The sequence below is a fragment of the Polypterus senegalus genome, chromosome 1 (assembly GCF_016835505.1).
Source record: "Polypterus senegalus isolate Bchr_013 chromosome 1, ASM1683550v1, whole genome shotgun sequence".
NCBI lineage: Eukaryota > Metazoa > Chordata > Cladistia > Polypteriformes > Polypteridae > Polypterus > Polypterus senegalus.
In genome coordinates, this window is record NC_053154.1 from 34,949,382 (window position 1) to 34,976,795 (window position 27,414).

Sequence of the window (27,414 nt, forward strand, 5' to 3'; positions counted from 1 at the left end):
AGGGGGCGCTATCGCTCCCTTGAACCCTTGTCCAAGACGCCATACACCAGTATTGGTATTGTGCCATTGAATTGTGCCCTTCTCTTTATTTAAATCACCTCCTAATGAAAGGCACTATAAAATCAGACTGGCTTGACGTTTCTCCTTTTTCTTTGCAGTGCCAGCGCAGGGGGTGTCTGTGTTGTGACATCCTTCACTCAAGTAGAGAGACACCCAAGATCAGACATGTTTTTGCATTTGCTCTTAGTGACATTGAGGCGCCTTCCGAAAAGCAGCACCACAAGTGATGAAGAGTGTAACAGGATACAGGCTTGCAAACTAGAAAATAAGACCTCACTGAGCAGGGGAAGTGAAACTTGCTGTGGCCAGAAAGTTTTTTTTTGTTAGTTTTTACTGAATGTGCAGAAACTGAGCCAAGATTGAATGTGCAAAGACGGCACTGCGCCTTTGCTGTGTCTACCAACTTGTCAACAACTGTCTTTACTGGATTATGCGATGGATCTTCTCCCCCACGCTCACCACAATGACCTTCATGGCTACCAGCTGGTTGAAGTAAAGCTCAGCTATAAAGAATTCATTCTGCTGCATGACGTAAAATCTGGTCCACCAGTCCCAGTCAGCAGTCCTTTTGAGTACATTTATGAGGCTGATAAGGTGTTGCTGCCATAGCATTTGTACCTTGATGCTGATGTCTTTAAAAAGGTCAAAAATGTCAAAACAGCATAAGTGACCCCCAAAGTAAATAAGAGGCAAAGCCTCCTGAGAAACCGTGCCTGAAAAAGACAGTGAGATGAGACATTTAAAGTGCATCAGTAGTCTGGGGACCACTTCAGCAAAAAGCAAATGAGGTGAGGAAAGCTTATTAGCGATGAAGAATGGATCAATGATCTACTGCTGGAGTGTATCAAAGGAGCAGAAGAGAAGTTGAGTGTACAACATAGAAGGAGGCTGAGCTGTGGTAAGTAACTGTGAGCATCAGAAGTGAGATGAGTGGCTCGATTAACTTTGTATTTTAATATCCGGAAACAGCAGGCAGAAGAATAAAATCCTTTTGCTAGTGTTCGCCCTGCAGTGGGTTGGCGCCCTGCCCGGGGTTTGTTTCCTGCCTTGCGCCCTGTGTTGGCTGGGATTGGCTCCAGAAGACCCCCGTGACCCTGTAGTTAGGATATAGCAGGTTGGATAATGGATGGATGGATAGTGTTCGCCTCTGACACTGGGCTAAACCAGGTATCACTATCTTATGGATCCTTGAACATCACAATTAGTCAGAATGCACATCCGTGTTGGTTTAGGCGCAGCATTATTTCTAGTTTGGCTCAAGACTACCCCCTGTTGTTCACAGATGGTATGATTAACCTGGTAATCATAAAAGAGCCCTGATACAGCCGGGTAGCTGTAATATCGCAGGTCTAATACAGTATAGTGCCTTACAAACAACACATTACGCTGACATGCACAGTACAGGACATCATGGGGTGACCTGGTAACATTCAAGATGATTATTCTAAATGGGCGCTAACAATACCATCCATCCATCCATCCATCCATTTTCCAACCCGCTGAATCCGAACACAGGGTCATGGGGGTCTGCTGGAGCCAATCCCAGGGCACAAGGCAGGAACCAGTCCCGGGCAGGGTGCCAACCCACTGCAGAACACACACAAACACACCCACACACCAAGCACAATTTAGAATCGCCAATCCACCTAACCTGCATGTCTTTGGACTGTGGGAGGAAACCCACGCAGACACGGGGAGAACATGCAAACTCCACGCAGGGAGGACCCGGGAAGCGAATCCAGGACTCCTAACTGCGAGGCAGCAGCGCTACCACTGCACCACCCCTAACAATAGCAGCTCTGTACAATATGATTTTAGGAAGCTTTAGCATTCATAAAATATTATCGCATTGGTCCTTCTAACCGACTGCAGGGCAGATAGAATTTATGCTTAAGACCACCTTTTACAGTATGTATTGCATGGTGTCTCTCTTCTTATGTTCTTAAATTGTTACTGAACAAAGTCCCCAGCATTGAGCAGGTATATTAGTTCAATGGTTTAAGGTAAGAAAGCCAATATTTGTGTGTTTTTAAGTGTTGACGGCTACCTCTCCATTATCTACACTACCACTCTATCAATGTCGTTGCTCTCATGAGGCGAGAATCTCTTCTTTTTATGTCTGATTGGAAATCGATAATTGGGGTAACTCCTTGCTGGGTTGGAGCCATGAATGCTACTTCTTTTGTAATTTTTGTTTTAGCGTGGCCTAACAAACACATGTTTAATCTGGACAGCTTTTGGCATAACTCAACCCATTGACCACAGAAAGCATCTACTGTAGTGTGGCCAACGGCGTTTGGGGTTTACAGGCATCACTGTAGGTCTCCATCTTATTACAGTAGACAGCACCGGTGATAATATTTGATAATGCTAAAGAGGCGATTCGGAGTTCGTTCATTTATTGTTGGTTTTAAATGGCTACAAATCACAATGTTGTACTGTTATTTAAACCTAAGATTACAATTGCCTCATAGAAAAATGAGCTTGAAAAAATGTCTACCATCAAGGAAAACACCATCCTCAGTCGTTCTCTTTACCATCCTCTGAACAGCAACTCAGCATAAAAAGTCTGTTTCATTGTAGCTTCATCTCCACGGCGCAGTGTCATCAGTTTGTGTCTGAGTTTTTCTCAGTTGTGTTTTTGAGGGTGGTTCCCCCAAGAGGCAGGGCCACCTGCCCATCACCACTTCAAAGTCGGGGGCAACCCACAGTCCCTTGCGGTTCATTTGAATGCACTTGGGAGTTAGTGAATGTGTTTGTTGTGAATTTATCTTTGTTTGGTGCTTTTCAGATTTATTGGATTTGCTCTGTTCTTGCCCACTTTTTGGATTTCCTATTGGGATTTTGTTCACTTTGGATTGCCTTTGCCTTTTTATGCAGATTAGAAGACTCTAGATGAGAACAGCCCCTCGTTGAACCGCCACCTTATCGTGGTGGAGGGGTTTGCATGTCCCAGTGATCCAAGCGCTCTGTTGTCCAGGGCTTTATGTCCCTGGTAGGGCCACCCAAGGCAAACTGGTCCTAGGTGAGGGATGAGACAGTGGTTCAACATAACCTCCTATGAAGAACAAAAAATTTGAATGGTGTTTTCCCTTACCCGGACGCAGGTCACCGGGACCCCCCTCTGGAGCCAGGCCTGGAGGTGGGGCTCAATGGCAAGCGCCTGGTGGCCGGACCTGCACCCATGGGGCTCTGCCGGGCACAGCCCGAAGAGGCAAAATGGGCCCCCCCCCCATGGGCTCACCATCTATGGGAGGAGCCAAGGAGGTTGGGTGCAGTGTGAGTTGGGTGGTGGCCGAAGGCGGGGACCTTGGCGGTCCGATCATCAGCTACAGAAACTGGCTCTTGGGAAGTGGAATGTCACCTCTCTGAAGGGGAAGGAGCCTGAGCTAGTGCGCGAGGTCGAGAGGTTCCGGCTAGATATAGTTGGGCTCACCTCGACACACAGCTTGGACTCTGGAACCAATCTCCTTGAGAGGGGCTGGACTCTCTACCACTCTGGAGTTGCCCCCTGTAAGAGACGCCGAGCGGGTGTGGGCATACTTATTGCCCCCCGACTTGGAGCCTGTTCATTGGGGTTTACCCGGTGGGCGAGGGTGGCCTCCTCCCGCCGAGTGGGGAAGGGTCCTGACTGTTGTTTGTGCGTATGCGCCGACCGGCAGTTTGGAGTACCCACCCATTCTGGAGTCACTGGAGGGGGTGCTAGAGGGCGTACCTTCTGGGGATTCCCTCGTTCTGCTGGGAGACTTCAATGCTCACGTGGGCAATGACAGTGAGACCTGGAAGGGTGTGATTGGGAGGAATGGGCCCCCCGATCTGAACCCGAGCTGTGTTTTGTTATTGGACTTCTGTGCTCATCACGGATTGTCCATAACGAACACCATGTTCAAGCATAGGGGTGTTCATATGTGCACTTGGCACCAGGACACCCTAGGCCTCAGTTCGATGATTGACTTTGTGGTCGTGTCATCGGACTTGTGGCCACATGTCTTGGACACTCGGGGGAAGAGAGGGGTGAAGCTGTCAACTGATCACCACCTGGTGGTGAGTTGGCTTCGATGGTGGGGGAAGATGCCGGTCAGGCCTGGTAGGCCCAAACGTTTTGTGAGGGTGTGCTGGGAATGTCTGGCAGAGTCCCCTGTCAGAAGTAGCTTCAACTCCCACCTCTCGCAGAACTTCGACCACGTCCCGAGAGAGGTGGAGGACATTGAATCCGAATGGTCCATGTTCCGTGCCTCTATTGTTGAGGTGGCTGACCGGAGCTGTGGCCGTAAGGTGGTAGGTGCCTGTTGTGGCGTCAATCCCTAAACCCATTGGTGGACACCAGCACTGAGGAATGCCGTCAAGCTATTCGGGGGTCCTGGAGAGGAGGATCCGTCGGATGGTTGAACCTCGGATTCAGGAGGAACAGTTTGGTTTTTGTCCTGGTTGCGGAACAGCGGACCAGCTCTACACCCTTAGCAGAGTCCTGGAGGGTGCATGGGTGTTTGCCCAACAAGTCTACATGTGTTTTGTGGACTTGGAAATGGCGTTCGACTGTGTCCCTCGGGGAATCCTGTGGGGAGCATGAGATCAACAGGCAGATCGGTGCGGCATCCAGAGTGATGTGGGCTCTGCATTGGTCTGTCATGGTGAAAAAGGAGCTGAGCCGTAAGGCAAAGCTCTCAATTTACTAGTCGATCTACGTTCCTACCCTCACCTATGGTCATGAGCTATGGGTAGTGACCGAAAGAACGAGATCGCGAATACAAGTGGCCGAAATGAGTTTCTTCCGCAGGGCGTCTGGGGTTTCCCTTAAAGATAAGGTGAGAAGCTCAGTCATCTGGGAGGGACTCAGAGTAGAGCCGCTGCTCCTCCGTATCGAGAGGAGTCAGATGAGGTGGCTCGGGCATCTGATCAGGATGCTTCCTGGATGCCTCCATGGTGAGGTGTTCCGGGCACATCCAACCGAAAGCAGGCCCCGGGTGAAGACCTAGGACACGCTGGAGGGACTATGTCTCCTGGTTGGCCTGGGAACGCCTCAGGATTCCCCTGGAAGAGCTAGAAGAAGTGGCCGGAGAGAGGGAAGTCTGGGCATCTCTGCTCAAGCTGCTGCCTCCGCGACCCGGCCCCGGATAAGCGGAAGAGGATGGATGGATGGATAGACGAGAACAGGCCATTCAGCCCAACAAAGCTCGCCAATCCTATCCACTTTTTTCTTCTAAAAAAACATCAAGTTGAGTTTTGAAAGTCCCTAAAGTCTACCACACTACTTGATAGCTTATTCCAAGTGTCTATTGTTCTTTGTGCAAAGAAAAAATTCAGAATTTTTATACAAAATTTACCCTTAACAAGTTTCCTACTGTGTCCCTGTGTTCTTGATGAACTCATTTTGAAATAAGTCTCGATTCACTGTACAAATTCCCTTCATAATTTTAAACAATTCAATCATGTCACCTCTTAATCTTCTTTAGCTTAAACTGTAAAGGCTCAGCTCTTTTATTCTTTCCTCATAATTCAACCCCTGTAGCCCTGAAATCAGCCTAGTCGCTCTTCTCTGGACCTTTTCTAGTGCTGCTATGTCCTTTTTGTAGCCTGGAGATCAAAACTGCACACAGTACTCAAGATGAGGCCCACCAGTGTGTTATAAAGCTTGAGCAGAACCTCCTGTGACTTGTACTCCACAGATCGTGCTTTATAAACTGACATTCTGTTAGCCTTCTTAATGGCTTCTGAACACTGTTTGGAAGTCGATAGCTTGGAGTCCACTATGACTTCTAAATCCTTCTCATAAGGTGTACTCTCGATTTTTCGACCGCCCATTGTGTATTCAAACCTAATATTTTTACTTCCTATGTGTAATACTTTACATTTACTGACATTAAATTTCATCTGCCACAAATCTGCCCAAGCCTGTATGCTGTCCAAGTCCTTCTGTAACGATATAACGGATTCCAAATTATCTGCTAATCCACCTATCTTGGTATCATCTGCAAACTTAACCAGCTTGTTACTTATATTCCTATCTAAATCATTTATATATATTAAAAATAGCAGCAGCCCTAACACTGACCCCTGCTGGTCACCACTCTTAACATCGGCCAGTTCTGATGAGGTTCCTTACACCATCACCCTCTGCTTCCTGTGTCTGAGCCAATTCTGCACCCATCTAAAAACATCACCCTGAACTCCCACTTCTTTTAGTTTGATGCCCAACCTCTCATGTGGCACCTTATCAAATGCTTTCTGAAAGTCCAGATAAATAATATCATAAGCTCCACTTTGATCGTATCCTTTTGTTGTCTCCTCATAGAATTCCAGCATGTTACTAAAACACGACCTCCCATGCTGACTGTTCCGAATAACTCCTGTCCTTGCCATGTGTTGCTCAATCTTATCCTTACTAATTCCTTCCATTAATTTTCCTGTGATGCATGTTAGGCTTACTGGCCTAAGTCAATTCCTGATTGTCTTTTTTGCTGAGAATTTGCAGAGAATTTTTGTGAAGACTAAATCTTTCTATTTATAAAGATTCTGTGTTCACCCTTTTTTATTAGCCAGATGAGCTGATTACCCCCTCTAGTGGGCATTTTTAGAACTTGTTTGGGACCTTGTGCTTCTGAATTCTTGAGCAACATCAGATTCTCATGTGCATGCAGTGCAATGAAATTCCTATCTGAGTGTCTGACCAACAAGACTGCAAGCCGCATCTGTCTTTGCCTCAAACTGAATCTGAATCTGAGTATAGGGGTCAGGTGGACTGACATGTTTATGTACAGTATTCATTCATCTGTTCATCCATTTTCTAAACTGACTTACAGTGGTACAAAAAGATTTTTTTAGAGGCTATGCAAGATTTATTTTTGAGCCCCCATTCTGCATGCATTTGATCATCATGGATATGTTTTGGTCTACGCAAACAGAAGAGGGGCACGTCTGTCAAATGTCTCTTGTTTGTCATACCACACCCAAATGAATATGGAATAAAGACGAGCCGATACTGTGACTCAACTTAGCGCACTTGGAAAACATTCACACAGGCACCAACGCTGTCAGGAAACATGTTAATTGGCTAGAAAAAATGCTTTATAAATTATAAGTTGTCAACTCATGCTATTTCTAGTCATGTAATCTGACATCCTGAAGGTGACATGATCAGCAACTGTGGTCGTTATGTTTGATGAGCTCTGCAATTCAGTGTCATGTAGTGTGCTGTAGGCTTTAGGTATAACTACATATATATAAATAAGTAAATATATGTTATATAGTACCTGTCAAATAATACAAAGAATACACAACATGTGATTCACTCTGTTTGGGGCATTAAATTCACAATAATAATTCACAGGGTTAGCTGGAAAGAAATCTGATAGACTCAGACCCAGTCTTAGTCTCCACACTTTGCTTGTCAGTTTTAAAGAGTCTGAAAATTTCCAGATTTTTCTTAACATCTTGTCTAAGAAAAATATAGAAGACTGGATCCAGTAAGGTGTTCAGGCTGAGAATTCCCTTTCCAACTTGATAGAAAATAAAAATGGTGGCCTCATTCTGGCATACATTTCCATGAAGAATGAGGATGAATTTAACAAGGCTGAGCAGGTGGTATGGCCCAAACACTAAGACGAAGGCAAAGACCACAAAAGATAATAGTTGCTTCATTCTCTTCTTTTTATTCTCCGATAAAAAAGCAATGTGTTTCATCTTCTGAGAAGCTCTGGTCGAACACAAGAGGAGAAGGACCAGAGGAAAAAAAAAAGTGAAGACCATTATGGCACAACGAAACTGTGCAAAGTTCCTCCTTGTTGGATACGACTCCATGCACAAGCCAGTGGTGGAGCCTGAGAATCCAATTCGGAAGGCAAGAATAGTCATGATGGACACACACAGCCAAATGCAGGCACACAAGATGTAGACGCCTTTGAGACGATTACTTTGAAACCACAGAGGCCGGACAATGGCGAGGTATCGCTCAATGGAGATGCAGCAAGAGAAGAAGACGCTGTTCCACATGCAGATCCAGAACAAAATGCTTGTGATGGTGCAGGCATTCAAACCAAAGCGCCAATTGTGGCCGTTGTGATAGTAATCGATCCACAGGGGCATTGGAAGAAGGTGTAGAAGGTCGGACACAAGAAGGTTGACAACAAAAATGGGAAGAGCTTTATTGCACTTGATGTAGCTGCCTAGGCCGTATAACGCCAGGCAGTTGGTGGGCAGGCCAAGGCAGAAGATGAAGCCGTAGAGGACAGGGAGGAAGACTTGGTCAGAGCTGAAGTCGATGCTGTCACATTTGTCTGAAGTGTCATTTGTGGCGTTCATTTTAGGGATTGTCAAATCCCTTCTGTTTAATGGTCTAGAAAGGAAGCACAAATGAAAGGAATTAAAAATAAAAAAAACAAAAGATGTGGCCATTTACACCATGTGAATGTGTGACAATAAGTCAATCTGACAGAATTCAGCTTACAGTATGTATTATTGAATTAAAGGAAGTCTTCAGACCCCTTCACTTTTCGTGTATTTTGTTATGTTGCAGCCTTGTGCTAAAATCATTGAAATTCATTTTCCCACACCAAACAAAACTCAATACCCGTGAATGACTTCACGGAAAAAAGACATTTTTGCAATTTTATTAAAAACAAAAACTAAAATATCTCACTGACTCAAGTATTCAGACCCTTTAGATAATTAAAGCCTGGAGATTTCTTGGGTTTGATGCACCAAGCCTCACACATACCTGGATTTGAAGATTTCCTGCCATTCTTCTCTGCAGATCCTCTCAGGTTTTGTCAGATTGGATGGAGACCATCGGTGGGCAGCTAACTTCAGGTCTCACCAGTGATGTCTGATTAAGTTCAAATCTGAGCTCTCGCTGGACCATCCAAGGACAGACTCTTGTTTTTGCTTTGTGCTTAGTGTCTTTGTCTTACCCAGTCTGAGGTCCAGAGTTCTCTGGAGAAGGTTTAGATTACGGATATCTTTGTGATTTGCTCTGTTAAGATACCCCTCAACCCTGCTTCTGATAAACAAACACGCAGTATGACGTTATGATGGAGCAGTACAGGAGAATGCAGGAGCAGAAGTTGCAGAATAACAGCATGAAGGAAGTGTGGGATGGGATGAAGATCATCACTGGCTGTAGCTCGAAGTGGGGTGTCACCATCAAGAGAGACGTGGAGAGAGCAAACCAAATGAACAACTTCTTTAACAGGTTTGACCACCCTAACCCACTCTCACCTCGGAGTACTGCACCCTCCACCCATCCTTCTGCTGATACCAGCATAGGTGAGACATCCCCACCCACAATTACAGCAGCCCAAGTAAGCAGAGAGCTGAGAAGACTTCGTGCCAGCAAAGCAGCGGGTCCAGATGGATTATCGCCACGACTGCTGAAGGCCTGTGCGCTGGAGCTGGGGAGTCCTCTACAGTGCATCTTCAACCTGAGCCTGGAACAGGGGAGAGTCCAGAGGCTTTGGAAAACATCTTGCATTACCCCAGTCCCAAAGGTATCACGTCCTAGTGAGCTGAATGACTTCAGGCCTGTCACTCTGACGTCACATGTGATGAAGACCATGAAGCGGCTGCTGCTTCACCAGCTGAGGCCACAGGTCCGCCACGCTCTCGACCCGCTGCAGTTCGCATACCAGGAGAAGGTGGGAGCGGAGGATGCTACACCGATCCCTCTCCCACTTGGACAGAGACAGTGGTGCTGTAAGAATTATGTTTTTGGACTTCTCTAGCACCTTCAACACCATCCAGCCTCTGCTCCTTAGGGACAAGCTGACAGAGATGGGAGTAGATTCATACCTGGTGGCATGGATTGTGGACTATCTTACAGACAGACTGTGCGTCTTACTGTCAGTATGTGCGTCTTGGGAACAGCAGATCTGACATTGTGGTCTCCGGTTCTGTTCAGCCTATATACATCAGACTTCCAATACAACTCGGAGTCCTGCCACATGCAAAAGTTTGCTGACGACACTGCTGTCATGGGCTGCATCAGGAGTGGGCTGGAGGAGGAGTATAGGAACCTAATCAAGGACTTTGTTAAATGGTGCGACTCAAACCACCAACAACTGAACACCAGCAAAGCCAAGGAGCTGGTGGTGGATTTGAGGAGGCCCAGGCCCCTCATGGACCCCGTGATCATCAGAGGTGACTGTGTGCAGAGGGTACAGACCTATAAATACCTGGGAGTGAAGCTGGATGATAAATTGGACTGGACTGCCAATACTGATGACCTGTGCAAGAAAGAACAGAGCCAACTATACTTCCTTAGAAGGATGGCGTCCTTCAACATCTGCAATAAGATGCTCCAGATGTTCTATCAGACGTTTGTGGCGAGTGCCCTCTTCTACGCGGTGGTGTGCTGGGGAGGCAGCATAAAGAAGAGGGACACCTCACGCCTGGACAAACTGGTGAGTAAGGCAGGCTCTATTGTAGGCACGGAGCTGGACAGTTTGACATCTGTGGCAAGGAGACGGGCGCTAAGCAGACACCTGTCAATCATGGAAAATCCACTGCATCCACTGAACAAGATCATCTCCAGACTGAGGAGCAGCTTCAGCGACAGACTGAGGAAATCGTTCCTTCCCCACTTTATGCAATTCTTCAATTCCACGCGGGGGGTAAACGTTAACATTATTGTCTGTTATACCTACACTCTTTAATTTAATATTGTTTTTTATGAGTATGCTACTGCTTGAGTATGTGAATTTTCCCTTGGGATTAATAAAGTATCTATCTATCTATCTATCTATCTATCTATCTATCTATCTATCTATCTATCTATCTATCTATAGTTGTGCTTGAAAGTTTGTAAACCCTTTAGAATTTTCTATATTTCTGTATAAATATGACCTAAAACATCATCAGATTTTCAATCAAGTCCTAAAAGTTGATAAAGAGAAACCAGTTAAACAAATGAGGCAAAAATATTATACTTGGTCATTTCTTTATTAAGGAAAATGATCGAATATTACATATTTGTGAGTGGCAAAAGTACAAAGTATGTGAACCTTTGCTTTCCGTATCTGGTGTGACTCCCCTTTCCAGCAATAACTGCAACAAAACGTTTCCGGTAACTTCTGATCATACCTGCACACCGGCTTGGAGGAATTTTAGCCCATTCCTCCGTACAGAACAGCTTCAACTCTGGGATGCTGGTGGGTTTCCTCACATTAACTGCTCGCTTCAGGTCCTTCTACAACATTTCGATTAGATTAAGGTCAGGACTTTGACTTGGCCATTCCAAAACATTGACTTTATTCTTCTTTAACCATTCTTTGGTAGAACGACTTGTGTGCTTAGGGTCGTTGTCTTGCTGCATGACCCACCTTCTCTTGAGATTCAGTTCATGGACAGATGCCATGGCATTTTCCTTTAGAATTCTCTGATATAATTCAGAATTCATTGTTCCATCAATGAAGGCAGGTTATCCTGGCCCACATGCAGCAAAACAGGCCCACCACCATGTTTCACAGATGGGATAATTTTCTTATGCTGGAATGCAGTGTTTTCCTTTCTCTAAACATAACGCTTTTCATTTAAACCAAAAAGTTCTATTTTGGTCTCATCCGTCACGCCGTGCTCTTGGAGTGATCTTTGTTGGTCAACCACTCCTGGGGAGGGTAACAATGGTCTTGAATTTCATCCATTTGTACACAATCTGTCTGACTGTGGATTGGTGGAGTCCAAACTCTTTAGAGATGGTTTTGTAACCTTTTCCAGTCTGATGAGCATCAACAACTCTTTTTGTGAGGTCCTCAGAAATCTCCTTCATTCGTGTCATGATACACTTCCACAAACACGTGTTGTGAAGAGCAGACTTTGACAGATCCCTCTTCTTTAAATAACACAGGGTGCCCACTCACACCTGATTGTCATCCCATTGACTGAAAACACCAGACTCGAATTTCACCTTCAAACTAACTGATCATCCTAGAGGTTCACATACGTTTGCCACTCACAAATATGTAATATTCGATCATTTTCTTCAATAAATAAATGACCAAGTATAATATTTTTGTCTCATTTGTTTAACTGGTTTCTCTTTATCTACTTTTAGGACTTGAGTGAATGTTGATGATGTTTTAGGTCATATTTATGCAGAAATATAGAAAATTCTAAAGGGTTCACAAACTTTCAAGCACAACTGTATGTGCCATCAGCTGACTTCACTACAGATGAACTTCAAACAGAAAACGCAGAAACATTTCAGCGTTGATCAGCAGAATGAGACGAACCTGAGCCTGATTTCAAGTGTCACAGCAAAGTGTCTAAATACTTCTGTCAATGTGGTTTGTCAGGTTTTTATTTTTAATAAATTCCCAAAAATTTCTAAAATCCTCTTTTCACTTTGTCATTCTGAGGTATTGAGAGTTGCTTGATGTGGGAAGAAATTAATTTAAATGATTTTAGCACAAGGCTGCAACATAAAAAAATGTGAAAAAGTGAAGTGGCACCCCCTGATCTTTAACAAGATTAAGTGGCTTCAGGAAATGGATGGACAGATAGATAAAACAAATCATGCATACATAAAAATAAATCTTTAAAACATTCTTTAAAATGTTAAGTTTTAACATGAATATAAAATGTTCAAAAAAATTAAAGGAACACTTTGAAAACACATGAGATCTCAATGGGAAAAAAATCCTGCTGGCTATCTCTACTGATATGGACTGGCATGGTAATGTGTTAGGAACGAAAGGATGCCACATCGTTTGATGGAAATGAAAATTATCAGCTTATAGAGAGGGGCTGAACTCAAAGACACCCTGAAAATCATCAAAGTGTGGCAGGCTAGTCCATTTTGCCAAAACGTCATTGCAGCAACTCCAAATCGTGCTCAGTAGTTTGTATGGCCCCCACATGCTTTTATGCATGCCTGACAACATCGGAGCATGCTCCTAATGAGATGACGGATGGTGTCCTCCCAGATCTGGACCAGGGCATCACTGAGCTCCTGGACACTATGAAGTGCAACCTGGTGGCGTCTCATGGACGATAACATAATGTCCCAGAGGTGTTCTATTGGATTGAGGTCAGGTGAGTGTGTTGGCCAGTCAATGGTATCAATTCCTTCATCCTCCAGGAACTGCCTGTGTACTCTTGCCACATGATGCCGGGCATTACCAAACACCAGGAGGAACCCAGGACCCATTGCACCAGCACAGGGTCTGACAATGAGTCCAAGGATTTCATCCCGACACCTAATGGCAGTCATGCTGCCGTTGTCTAGCCTGTAGAGGTCTGTGCATCCCTCCATGGATATGCCTCCCCAGACCATCACTGACCCACCACCAAACCGGTCATGCTGAACGATGTTACAGGCAGCATAATGTTCTCCACGGCTTCTCCAGACCCTTTCACATCTGTCACATGTGCTTAGGGTGGATCAGCCAATTCTGGTATTCTATGGTAAATGCTAAACAAGCTCAACAGTGCACAGGGGCCACTAGAGGACGTCGGGCCCTCAGGCCACCCTCATGAAGTCTGTTTCTGATTGTTTGCTCAGAGACATTCATACCAGTGGCCTGCTGGAGGTCATTTCGTAGGCTCTGGCAGTGCTCTTCCAGTTCCTCCTTGCCCAAAGGATCAGATACCGGTGGGTCCTGCTGATGGGTTAAGGACCTTCTATGGCCCTGTCAAGCTCTCCTAGAGTAACTGCCTATCTCCTGGAATCTCCTCCATGCCCTTCAGAGTGTGCTGAGAAACCCAGCAAACCTTCTGGCAATGGTACATATTGATATGCCATCCTGGAGAAGATAGACTACCTGTGCAACCTCTGTAGGGTCCAGGTATCGCCTGTAAAACTAGTGAAAAAACAGATGGGGAGGGAGAAATGTCGGTGGCCTCCACCTGTTAAACCATTCCTGTTTTGGGGTCATCTCATTGTTGCCCCTCTAGTGCGCCCGTTGTTAATTTCATTAAAACTAAAGCAGCTAAAGATGATTAACAACCCTCTCTGCGACTTACAGTAACTGGCCAGATCAATAGCCCAGAGGTTTCATTGACTTGATGCTATACTCGGATTAAAAAGTGTTCCTTTCATTTTTTTGAGCAGTATGTATTCACTTCAATAAAAGGATAAGCATTTGTCATTTTAACAGGTGGAGCATCACAAACATTAACACTGCTTTTATGAATCCCATACCAAATGGCTTATAACAGAAGCATATGCATTGTATTTTTCATATCAGTAGATGGCACATCACAAACATTTCTAGTAATGCATTTTATCATTACAAAGGTTTGTGATGTGCCATCTGTTAGGATGAAAATTGCCATACATTTTATTATAAATTGATTTCAAAAGATGGTGCACTGCAAACGTTAATGCTGAGGCCGATGTTGATTACTTACATTTCAGCCTGTCTTAGACGGGCAGCACAGCAAGTTAACGATTAAAATGTAGAGTTCTAAATACGGTACACTAAATTCCAGAATAGGCAAATTCTCTCTGCCCTTTGCCAGCTTTTCCATTTTGCAAACAAACATCATTGCAAAAAATCATTCTACCAATAACACAACATTAGGTCAACTAAATAACTAAATAGGCAACAGTAATTTGGGTCTGCTGAAGGGCACACTAGGGCCTTATTTTCAACATCACATCCACCTGACAGTCGTCCACCTCAATTTTACAGCACAGATCAATGTAACTCTTTTATGACCTTTTTGATATGAAGATTGGAAATATCCTCAGCAGTTGACTTCTTTAGAAAACTGTGCACTTGGAACATTTTATGATTTCCCTTCTTCTTTTCTTACTAGTTTTAAACTCCCAATTGTGGAGGAAATATCTGGTATTATTAGAAAATCCTGGCCCTCTACCTGTCAGCTGGATCCAGTTCCTACATATTTGGTTAAATCCTCTTTATCTTCTCTTTCTCCCTCTAATAATTAACATTCTACATTCTTCCCTTATCTCTGGTTGTGTTCCTTTATTTCTTAAAATGGCTGTAATAACTCCAATTCTCAAGAAATCTGGTGCAGATCCCTACAACCTAAATAATTCTCATTCAATCTCAAATTTACCTTTCTTTTACAGTGGCAGTTCGTAGCTAAAATTAGTGGGGGTGCTGCTCCAGAAAATTGTTAGCCTTTGTTTTAAAATTGTGTAAAAGGAAACAAACATGTATAAAAAGAAAATTTATTCAGAAACTTGGTTAAATCCTAAAAGAACAAAATAGAACATTTTTTACTTACTATAACCTAAATTGTTACAGTTCAAGCTTGATCTACTCATTTAAAAATGAAATCCATTCTTCTTGTTTTAATTTGCGCGAAAAGATCAATAATTTTCTCCTTGATCTCTGGATGAGAACTGAGGACATTTTTCTCCATTGAAAGCACTGCAAGTGCATTTAGTCTTTCCGAATTCGTAGTGCTTCTTCCAAAAGTTTTTATTCTTTTCAATGTTGAAAAGCAGCGTTCTGCCTCTGATGTAGTCATGGGAACTGTCAAGAGGATTTCGTAATTTCACTAAGAACATCATCAAGATTATTTTCCAAGATAAATTTCATCAGCTCAATTAATTTGCAGTATTCATGAATATGGTACACGGTTTGTAAGCACAACACACGCAGAGTAAAAAAAAAAAACACTACCTTCCACCAGCACGCCAGGGTCGGCACTGCGGGAGCGACAGTGCTCTCTCTCCCTCACAGCCCCGCGTGCAGCTTCTTATGTGCGCATGCGCAAAACAGCCAAACACCACGCCGCTGGAACTGTGAAGCGTATAGTTCCATACAAAGATTTTTGTATCTTTTTCATAAACTGGGGGGTGGCTACTGACATTAAGCTTAAGGATTATATATTGTACAAGTATAAAGAAAGAATTAAAGAAAAAAGCACTCATTATATTAAATGTTATCGATAATATCAAGTGGAAATAAGGGGGTGCTGCAGTTTCACAGTGCCTATACGCGAATCACTTGAGAAGACTGTTGCTGAGCAGGTTCACTCTTACCTTACTGACAAACATTTGTTTGAACCATTTCAGTGTGGCTTTCGTCCATTTCACAGTACAGAGACAGCCCTGGTCAAAGTCACCAATGACCTGCTGATGGCAACTGACTGTTTGCTGTTAACCATACTTGTGTTCCTTCATCTGAGCTCTGCCTTTGCTACTGATTCTCCTTGAGAGATTAAAATCTTTTGGTATTATTGGCACTCCACATGCCTGGTTTAAATCTTATATCTCAGATCATTCACAGTTTATTCCATTATAAAATTTCAGATGACAAGTATACCCAGTTGTTAGTGGTGTTCCCCAGTGCTCTGCCTTAGGTCCTCTTCTATTTATTATTTATCTTCTGCCCCTTGGTCACATCTTTAGGAAGTTTAATATTCATTTTCCTTTAAGCCTGATTCCACTCTTCCACCTTCTTCCCTCTCTGACCGTCTGCAGGAAGTTAAATCATGGCTGCCTGCTAATTTGCTAATAATAAAACAGAGGTTCTTTTGGTACAAACTGAATCTGTTTTGGCCTAATGTGATAATATTTCTATGACTATTGATAATTCTCTAAACTCTTCTTCTTCCCAGGTTAAGAGCTTAGGTGTCATTTTTGGTAGCACCTTTAAATTTGAGGCCCATATTAATAATATTACTCGGCCTGTATCTTACTATTGGTGTAATATCAGCCGTTTACTCACATCTCTTTAAGCCACCAGCACAGCTATTCTTGTTCATACTCTGGTTACATCTTGATTACATTGATTATTGTAATTCTATCCTCTCTGATCTTCCTCACAAACCTCTTCACAAACTTCAGTTGGTTCAGAATGCTGCGGCTCGTTTTATTACCAGAACTCCTTCCAATGAAAATGTTACTCCTGCCCTTCAGCAGTTTCATATTGCATTGATTTTAATATTCAGCTAATTACTAATTACAAGATCCTCCAAAATCTGATACCCCCTTATCTTTCTGATCTTCTTCATATCTCCATTCCTTCTCGTATCCTTAGATCTTCCTTCTCTATTAATCTTAATACACCTCCTGCTCACTTGACTACCATGGCGTTTAGAACTTTCAGTCGAGTGACCCCTCGCCTCTGGAACTCTCTCCCTCAAGATATTTATTTAATATTGACTCTTCTTAATTTTAAATCTTACCTTAAAATACATCGTTTTAAGCTGGTTTATATGTTATATATAAATTGTAGAGAATATATTTAAATTTAATTCTATTATTGTATTTATTCTGATTTTATTGTACTGCAGTATCTTATTCATTTTATATTGTGACTGTTGTTATTAAGGGCGGCACGGTGGCGCAGTGGTAGCGCTGCTGCCTCGCAGTTAGGAGACCCGGGTTCGCTTCCCAGGTCCTCCCTGCGTGGAGTTTGCATGTTCTCCCCGTGTCTGCGTGGGTTTCCTCCGGGCACTCCGGTTTCCTCCCACAATCCAAAGACATGCAGGTTAGGTGGATTGGCGATTCTAAATTGGCCCTAGTGTGTGCTGTGTGTGTCCTGTGGTGGGTTGGCACCCTGCCCAGGATTGGTTCCTGCCTTGTGCCCTGGGATTGGCTCCAGCAGACCCCCATGACCCTGTATTCGGATCCGGCGGGTTAGAAAATGGATGGATGGATGTTGTTATTAATGTGTTCTGTAAGGTGTCCTTGTGTGCCTTGAAAGGCTCCTATAAATAAAATAGATAATAATAATTTATTATTATTATTATTATCTGCAGTGGGCTGGTGCCTTGCCCAAGGTTTGTATCTGCCTTGCGCCCTCTGTTGGCTGGGATTGGCACCAGCAGAGACTCTGGCGAGTGTGTCAACATCCGTGTAATTGTGGGTGGACCACCAAACCAAATTTTAAGGCAGGCACTGGGATCTCTGTAGGCAGGCACCCGTCATTATGAATTTACCACATAAAGTCAAATGAATCCATGCCTTTATGCCAAGAACTATCTTAAAAAAAAAAAACTTTTCAGCTGAAAATGATATTTTGACTGTGGTGGGCTGGTGCCCTGTCTGGGGTTTGTTTCCTGCCTTGTGCCCTCTGTTTGGTGGGATTAGCTCCAGCAGACCCCCGTGACCCTGTAGTTAGGATATAGTGGGTTGGATAATGGATAGATGGATATTATTATTATTATTATTATTATTATTATTATTATTATTATTGTGTTCCTCAGACAACTGGCATGTATTGGTGTGCTTGACACCTTCTACTTCTGGATATTTCTCTTACCTTTGTAAAAAGTGAACCTGTCTGATAAATCCAACATTTGTAAGTAGGAAGAATTGTTAGATTTGACACACAATGTGAGGCTTGAATCTTGAATCGTGGAGTCGTCAGTATCAACATGTAGACGGTGTACTGAAGTGAAGACTAATGAGATGTTATGTTGCATATCACGAGGTGTGGAGTACACATCAAGGGAGGTTGCACTTATGGTACACTAGTCAAGCCCCCCGCACTCATAAAGCGCTCTGATTCTGGACTCCTATATTGCAGAAGCATCAGTCAGCGAATTCCTCAGAAATACCCAGAGCAGTGGACGTGGGCCTGACTAGATTGAGATATTATATGGAAAAATGTCTCTAAACTTTCTTGTTGTGGTGTGACGACTACTGGCTGAGTTTTGTGAGCCGTGCTCAATGGCAGCAGCAGCCAAGGCTCTAAAGGTCACTTCAGTGCCTGCACATGTACAGTATAATGCATTTCTTCTCTCGCGCTACTTGATACGTACTGTGAGCCTGTGCTTTAGCGTTTTATGGCCGATTCAATTACAGAGAAAACACACTTTTAGTTGGTTAATGATTACTCACCCTTAATTGCTTATTTTAGTCTTAAAAATCTGCATTCACTGTTTTTAATGGCTCCTTGTTAGCAAAAGGTGAAAATATTAAAAGATCCAGCAGTTCTCCACCTAACTTGTCTCCATTTGCTCCTGTGTGTGTTCATTACGCTCTATCTAGTTGTGTCAGGAATGCGAATCAAGGGATCTCACAGATTTGATTGAGGTATGTAATAATTGGCGAGGACAAGAGGGGTGGTGGCGCTAACATTCTCTTCTCCTTCTCTGCCCACAGTGCCAAGAAACCACCCAGTGAGGACACTCAGCCCCGCCCCTTCTAGTTCACCCGCTGTAAGTAATCTGGAAGGAGGGGTCTTTTGAGGTCCGAGCGACCCGATGGACGGAGCTCCTGTCTGATGGACCCTAAATCTGCAGTTACAGCTGAACCTGTTTGTTTTGCATTGAGCTTAAGGGTAAGAAGCATAAACACCAAGGCACGTCCTTATTGTAGGACAATTCAGTTAATTAAAAGGGATGACCCAGTTGGCGTCATTCCTACATCTGGCCCCACAGGTTTAATAAAATCAAAAAAGTAGAGTAGATCCAACTACACTCTTTCAGCTTAATGGTGAATCCCAGGGGTGGGCAAAGTCATTCCTGGAGGGCCGCAGTGGCCGCGGGTTTTTGTTCCAACCCAGTTGCTTAATTAGAAAATAATCCTTGCCAATAATTAAATTTCAGGGCTTGTAAGTGCTTTAACTCTGCTATGTCAAGTCATTCTCATATCCTAGATTTTTTTTTTTTTCTTAGGATATCATCCAAATACTTTGAAGTGTAAGACGGATGGGTAATTCTCAATCCTTCACTTTTTTTCTCTTCTATTTAATTAAACCAAATAATGCACGATAAATACACACAGGTGTAAAGGGTAACAAGCAAAATGGATAACTGCTGGTTTCTTTTGTCGTTTGCATCTTATTGCTAATAAGGGAGCAATTAAAAACCGAGAATGCAGCTGTTTAAGACTTAAATAAGCAATAAGGGCTCAAAATCTTAATGAAGGAGGGAACTAAAATGAAGCAGAAGTGTTTCTAGAGCAATAAGTGCTTCTTGTTAAGCAATTAGGTTGGAGCAAAAACCTGCAGCCACTGCGGCCCTCCAGGAATGACTTTGCCCACCCCTGGTGAATCCTGAAGTTAAGGGGAAATGCATTTAAAACTGAAGCCAGGAAGCACTTCTTTACGCAAAGAGTTGTGGGACAAACTACTGAGACATGGAGTTGAAGCAGAAACCTTCATAACCTTTAAGAAAAACCTGAATGAGATATGGGACAGCTAAACAAACAATTAGGTTATTATAAAATGTCACTAAACCAAAGTATTTTCCTGAATAAAGAAATATACAGACCTTGTCTTGAAGTAGTACTGAATTAGCTGTAAGGCAATGGACATCAAAGTGAAAGCTCAGGGGTCCGTCTGCTGAGTCCCTCTTATGGCAAAAGAACCAAATCCACTAACTGAGAGCACAGCCGTGGTGATGCAGCCTGCTGACAGAATATGAAGATAAACATCAGCTGTGCCGTGTGGAAGATGATGAGAGCAGGTAATGTTGGCCAGCTACTGGTCCTGTCCTCACTCAGCTGTAAAGTTACAAATCCAAAAGCCTATCTTAAAGATGCTTAAGATGACATCATGAGGTGACACTCCTTTATCATTTGCTCTCTTCTCCTCTACTTCCTTCCTTCTTTTTCTAAAAAGCACCAGATGGCTTTGACCTTCCATAATCCATGTTTGTTGGTCGGTGCATTTTCTCATTATTATTATGATAGATAGATAGATAGATAGATAGATAGATAGATAGATAGATAGATAGATATGGAAAGCACTATATGATAGATAGATAGATAGATAGATAGATAGATAGATAGATAGATATGGAAAGCACTATATGATAGATAGATAGATAGATAGATAGATAGATAGATAGATATGGAAAGCACTATATGATAGATAGATAGATAGATAGACAGATAGACAGATAGATATGGAAAGCACTATATGATAGATAGATAGATAGATAGATAGACAGATAGACAGATAGATAGATAGATAGATAGATAGATAGATATGGAAAGCACTATATGATAGATAGATAGATAGATAGATAGATAGATAGATAGATAGATAGATAGATAGATAGATAGATAGATAGATAGATATGGAAAGCACTATATGATAGATAGTGTGGAAGACTGCCGGCTTCCGAGGCCGGTCCGCACCCCCAGGCCGACAGGAGGAGCTCTCCCGACAGCGGGATCGTGCCCGAGGTCCAGCAGGGCCTTATGGACTCTGTGGTGTTTATACACAGCCCTGCTGGATACCTTGGGCGCCACCAGGAGTCGCTGTGGGGACTTATGGGCTCTGTTGTGCCTTATGACCCGGGAGTACGTCACGGTCACGTGACAGGAAGGTATGGCGTGCTCCCGGGTTGAAGTAATAGACTGATTGCCCTGACCCGGAAGGAATAATAGACTGCTGGGACAGGAACACCTCCGGGTCGGGGCCTATAAAAGGACGGTGCCTCAGGCCAGACACTGAGCTGTGCTGGGTGGGAGAGGAGCAAAGTGTCTGGGCGAGGAGGAGAGGTTATTGTGCGTGTGATAAAGAGATTTGTGAAGAGTGTGGAAGGTGCTTGGTGCACTGTGGAAAAGAATAAAAAGATTAGTGTGGACTATTACCTGGTCTCCGGAGTCGTGCCTGAGGGTTCAAGGGTGCACTACTGCCCCCTACTGCCACACTGGCGTAGTCGGCAGGATTCTCTGGCCGTCTGTTGGCAGAGGACCTGCATAAAAAACAAATTTCGTGTGGGCAGACAACCCTCGGTCGATTCCCCATTTTTACACGGAGGTGCAGAACACCACCCGCTGCCAAGGAAGCGGCAACAGTGCGTGTTATCCCGCTCTACAGGGCCATGGGAAAGAAAACGGGAAAAAAGGTCAGTCCCAGCCGCCTGCAGGACATGACGGACGCCGCGATGTCCTGGACCCTCCTGACCGGGAGCGAGGAAGACAAAGCGCTGATACGGGCCAAACAAGCCCGGGCCGCGAAGGACCCGGGACACGGACAAATGCCGAGCGCATCGTACTCCTTAAACGGTCCGGGGTGCCGCGATTCCGCTACGGAGGCGGCTGCAGGTAAACCGCCCCGACGCCCCGCCTTTGTTTTATCCTGTTTTGCAGACGTCCGCCGGAGGATTGCAGCGGCGTCTTGGACGACGGCCTCATGCCTCGGCAAAATGGCCACGGCTCCCAGAAAGCAAGTCGCGGTGAAAGACGGCTAGAGACAGCCGCGTTGGCGACAACAGACTGGTCACCGCGGGGATGTCGGACGGTGGAGGAAACCCGAGTCCGCCGACGAGGCCGGCCGCCCCTAACGGGTCCGAGCCTCCTCGAAAGGGAGGGGAAGGCGGGCGAAGCGCCGCCGAAAGAAAAAGCCACCGACAAAGAGGGACGGGTTGTGGCTGACGAGTCTGCCGCGGTAAAGGAGAAGGCAGATCGCAGCCGGCTTGTAGTAGCCAGCCGTCCCTCTGAGGACTCCAACTCCCAGGAGCCTTTGCGCGACCCAGCGGAACACGTGCCTGGAGGCGACGTGCTCATTGGTTCCCGGCCGGAAGGTAAGCACAACGCGGAAGCGAAAATGCAGCCGGCCGTAGTAACTAACTGTTTGGACTTACGGGTCTCGAAATACCTCGAGCCCCTGCACCGTTGCTTGCAGGGTGTCGAAGACCTAAAGGAACGAGTGGAGGAACTAGGAGCGACGGCTGCAGCACCTGTAAAGGCGCTGAAGGATTTCGTGCAGCGGCGCCGAGAAGCTCCGGAGATGATTGATGCGGGAGTACAGGTGAGTCCCTCCCGTGTCGTAGAGAGTAAGGGGACACAGTGCGATCGGGCACCGCGGAGAATGAGTAGCGTGCCAAAGCACTGTGTGCCCGACAAGAGACTGGGGCACGATGACCGAATGGTCGGGACTGGAGCAAACAGCCCGGGCATGCGGCGTGGCGTGGCTTTCCGGGGCAGTACGGCTCACCAGGACCCGACCGGTCTTAAGTGCGGGGTAGCGCCGGTGGTAGGAGTGCCGGGGATGCGCCGCTCGTGCCGGTGCAGCTGAATAGTGCTGTTCATCGGTGCGGACGGTGCAAATGACGCCACTCCCAGTAAGCGGAAGGTAGCGGGTGTGCAGACAGCACAGAGGCTCTCCTCTTCCCATGGAGGGCCTCAGGCTGAGCGCAAGCCCCACATTAAGCGGGAGATCCCCAAAAGGAATGGTGGGTCTCCCAACAGGAGGGAAAGAAGGCTTGAGGGCAGCCAAGCGGCCGTAATGCCCTCCCTGGCAGGTGAAGGGGCGGAGACAACGCTGACGGAGTTCCCGAGGTGTTTTTGGTCCCGCAGAGGGAAGCAACCAGGAGGCCTTCGTCGGTGCTATAATTGCCGGCAACCGGGCCACGAGAGGCGCCATTGTCCCCGGGGAGACAGGAAGTACACCGCCCCTCCAAGGTTCGCCGAGGACAGGGACAACGCATTCAAGGCCGGATGACGCGCCCTCCTGGAGGAGGACGCCCCTCTCGGGCCGGACGCCCGCCCCAGAAGTCGCCACTAAGGGGGGGGAACTGTGGAAGACTGCCGGCTTCCGAGGCCGGGTCCGCACCCCCAGGCCGACAGGAGGAGCTCTCCCACAGCGGATCGTGCCCGAGGTCCAGCAGGGCCTTATGGACTCTGTGGTGTTTATACACAGCCCTGCTGGATACCTTGGGCGCCACCAGGAGTCGCTGTGGGGGGACTTATGGGCTCTGTTGTGCCTTATGACCCGGGAGTACGTCACGGTCACGTGACAGGAAGGTATGGCGTGCTCCCGGGTTGAAGTAATAGACTGATTGCCCTGACCCGGAAGGAATAATAGACTGCTGGGACAGGAACACCTCCGGGTCGGGGCCTATAAAAGGACGGTGCCTCAGGCCAGACACTGAGCTGTGCTGGGTGGGAGAGGAGCAAAGTGTCTGGGCAAGGAGGAGAGGTTATTGTGCGTGTGATAAAGAGATTTGTGAAGAGTGTGGAAGGTGCTTGGTGCACTGTGGAAAAGAATAAAAAGATTAGTGTGGACTATTACCTGGTCTCCGGAGTCGTGCCTGAGGGTTCGAGGGTGCACTACTGCCCCCTACTGCCACAATAGATAGATAGATAGATAGATAGATAGATAGATAGATAGATAGATAGATAGATAGATAGATAGATAGATAGATAGATAGATAACTGAGCTTTAATTGTCTTCAGGGGGAAATGTGGATTTCTATAGAAGATCTTTAAATAAATAACAATATAAATAAGTAAATAATTACATATTCATTCACATGCACCAGAATACAGTGGAAGCCTCACTGGGACTCCATCACAAGTGAATGCCCATCTTCACCCCCTGCCCCGTCAATCAAAGGTCTACCAGCTCAATATGCCACAGATGTAGTTTTCATAATTTCTTTTATTTAATTAATTGATTTATCTATATGACTGATCATTTGATTCTGTTCTATTCCATATACTCGAGTGTGTTTAGAGAACAGGAGCTCATGCGTGCATTTTGTGAGCTGTCACGCCAGTGAGATGGTTTGAGAAGGGCTCATATGTTACTCCTTGAATGCCATCTCTCACCCTTGATGAGCTCCATTCAGGTTACCAGACAGCAGCAGTAATGAGAGGAGGGCTGTTGGACAATGAAAGAGGCGTCCAGCTGTGACCAGAAACATGGGTGCCATTTGGATTCGGAGAACGGGCATGTGCTGTGTGGAGGGCAGTGGGGGTTCTCCCACCCGTAGCATTGGCCAACTTAGTCATTTAGTGCCCACTTCAGGACCCACATCTGGGGGTGTTATATCTGGTAGGTGTGCTTTGTGTCCTGCAAGTGGATTATGTGGGGACATTAGCATGAGTGTGAGATAAGGACACTAGAGGGCAGACAACACACATGTGCACTCAGATACCAGGCCCTCTGAGCAAAGAGAAAGTAAGAGAAGAGAGGATGTGTCAGGTGTAATGGCTTGTTTTGGCCGCAAGAGGTCACAGAGTCCCTGAAAGAATCCTATGAGACTTTGCTTTCCCTCTGATAGAATTAGCATCATGGACGCTGGAGGCTGTTAAAGGGAGTTTGAGCGTGGTGTCCCTAAAGTACATACAAGACAAGACGCAAGATACAATGCCAGCCAAACCACCATATACTGTATGTGAAAGTGCAAGGCCAGCTTGGTGTGGGCCAGAAAGGCCTCAGGTTTGTTTTTGCTCCTTTTTTTTGTTTTTTGTATTTTGTGTTCTCATACTCCTCATGTGTCAGTGTTTTTAAACATTAGTAGTATTATTATAACTAGTATAATGTTATACTATTATGGTATACTATTAATATAGTACTATAATTAGTATTATTCTTATGTTACAGAAGCACTGCCTACTGCTTACATGAAACATCAATGGTTTTCAATGTTCAGTTCTCAGGGTCCCCTTTGGCTGCAGGTTTTTGTCAAATTTCCATTTCTTCTCATAATTGAACTCCTCCCTCAATTAAGTAAGCCATTATTTCCCAGTTTCTATGTTTTTTACATCCATCCAGACATTACTAACTGGTTATGCTATATTTGTTACTGAATTTCCATGTGGTTAGATGGTTAAGAATTATTTTTTCTTATAAATATATATATTTCTAAGTGTTGTGGTTATTTACACAACTATTCACTTACAAGATGATGGCCCAGATGGGTGACGCTGAAGCAGCTGCCCCTTTCTGAGTTATTTGTATTGCTGTCAGCTCTGCTCATCATTAATTGTTCTGTGACAGTTTAGATTGGCTGTAGCTGTCACAACCCACTTGAACCTGGGACCACCAATAGTCAAGTCCGAGATGAGCCAGGCAATGAGGACACTAAACAAGAAGTACGCTGAAACGGTGCTTGGTCCTTTTATTAACAACAAAGTGTCTCAAAACAAACACAGTGTCCAGTGCAATCTTCTTTGCATAAATAAATAAATAGAAAACAGAATAAAAACAGATGAAATGCCCAAATGAATCAATTCTAAAAAAAAAAATCTTGGAAGGCTTGGAAGGAGACGAGACGTGACTTTCTCGGAGACACTTTAACGTCCCACGAGACAAGGCAGTGAGGCAAAAGGACAGCTGTGTACCCAGAAGCACTCCGGGTGTCCCCAGTCTTCTTCCCCCAGCACTTCCGGGTGTGGCGGAAGTGCTGAGGTCCAGGGCTCCAAAGGCATAGGGGCGCCCCCTGGCGGTGACCACGGGCCCCTACAGGGTGGAGTTTCAAAGTTCTATACCCGTGGCCCCCAAAGGTACCAGGGTGGTCGCCCCCACATGGTCTGGAGAAGGTGCAAGCCCTCCTCCAGTCCTCCTGGGCATCCCAGCCGGGTCACCACCCCAGCCATCTCTGACAACAGTATTTTTGTTAATTAATTATACATGTGTCATGCGGGGCGGCACGGTGGCGCAGTGGGTGGTGCTGCTGCCTCTCAGTAAGGAGGCCTAGGTTCACTTCCTGGGTCCTCCCTGCATGGAATTTGCATGTTCTTCCCGTGTCTGCGTGGATTTCCTCCCACAGTCCAAAGACATGCAGGTTAGGTGCATTGGCAATCCTAAATTGTTCCTGGTGTGTGCCCTGTGGTGGGCCGGCGCCCTGCCCAGGGTTTGTTTCCTGCCTTGCACCCTGTGTTGGCTGCGATTGGCTCCAGCAGACCCCTGTGACCCTGTAGTTAGGATATAGCAGGTTGGGTGATGGATGAATGTGTCATGTGGCCATTTCAAAGTCTGCATTTTGTTGCTGAGTTGCTAGGATGCACTGCCCTGTTGCTAAGGATCGTCTCCCAAGAAGCCCTTTGCGTCACATCATGGAGGCTCACTACAACACTCTGCACTAGGCTTCAGCTCTCTGTCCAAGATTGTGGATTTAAACGTTGAATATTTTTAGTCTCGAACATCAGAACATCAGTTCTTCTTGTTAACAGCTCTGAGCTTCCCAGTTGCCCATTTGGTTTATACTCTTAATGTTTTGGTTCTGCTGATGTTCTCTAAATTTTGGTGATGGCTCCTGGCAATTCATAGCATATGGTTTAGCCCTCTGCCTTTTGTTTTTAATAACAATATTTTCAGTATTCTAGAAAGCTGCTTTTGTTCCAGTTTCTTGAAAATGCCCACATCTGGCACATTTTTGTACTTGCTCACAGTCAATGGTGCCAGCAGACAGTATGAAGAGGATGGCTGGAATTAACAAAGGGAGTGTCTGCTGTGGTCCAGCATTTACAACTAGTTTAAAAGACTATTTGTCAGAAAAGTACTTTTTTGCAAAGTGTTTTGTAATAAAGTGTGTAAAACGGACAATCCTTTGTTGTCACTTTTTAAAACCAAAAAGCAAAGCAAAACACGAAGTTGCAATGAACTCACACTCACAATCAGAATCCTTCTAAATGTTAAGCAGCACTGAAGAGACTCTTTGGCCAGTTGAGTGTTAAAGTTTGGACATTTTGTTCATGCAAGAGTAACAGGTGTATAAAATACACGTTTAGTTGTTTGGAGCTTCACCAAA

At 45.1% G+C, this 27,414-nt stretch overlaps 1 protein-coding gene across 1 annotated transcript in view; it reads right to left on the minus strand.

The window, feature by feature from the left end:
• Positions 1 to 480: 480 nt before the first annotated feature.
• The window catches only part of LOC120518506 (G-protein coupled receptor 4-like), a 43,246-nt gene continuing 16,312 nt past the window's right edge, over positions 481 to 27,414 (minus strand). Inside the window, exons 2-4 of the mRNA XM_039741719.1 lie at positions 20,194 to 20,332; positions 7,440 to 8,392; positions 481 to 773 (exon numbers count right to left, since the gene is read on the minus strand). Of these exons, the coding sequence (XP_039597653.1) occupies positions 481 to 773; positions 7,440 to 8,392; positions 20,194 to 20,237 (1,290 nt within the window). The 5' untranslated portion in view covers positions 20,238 to 20,332. The remainder of the gene's footprint in view (positions 774 to 7,439; positions 8,393 to 20,193; positions 20,333 to 27,414) is intronic.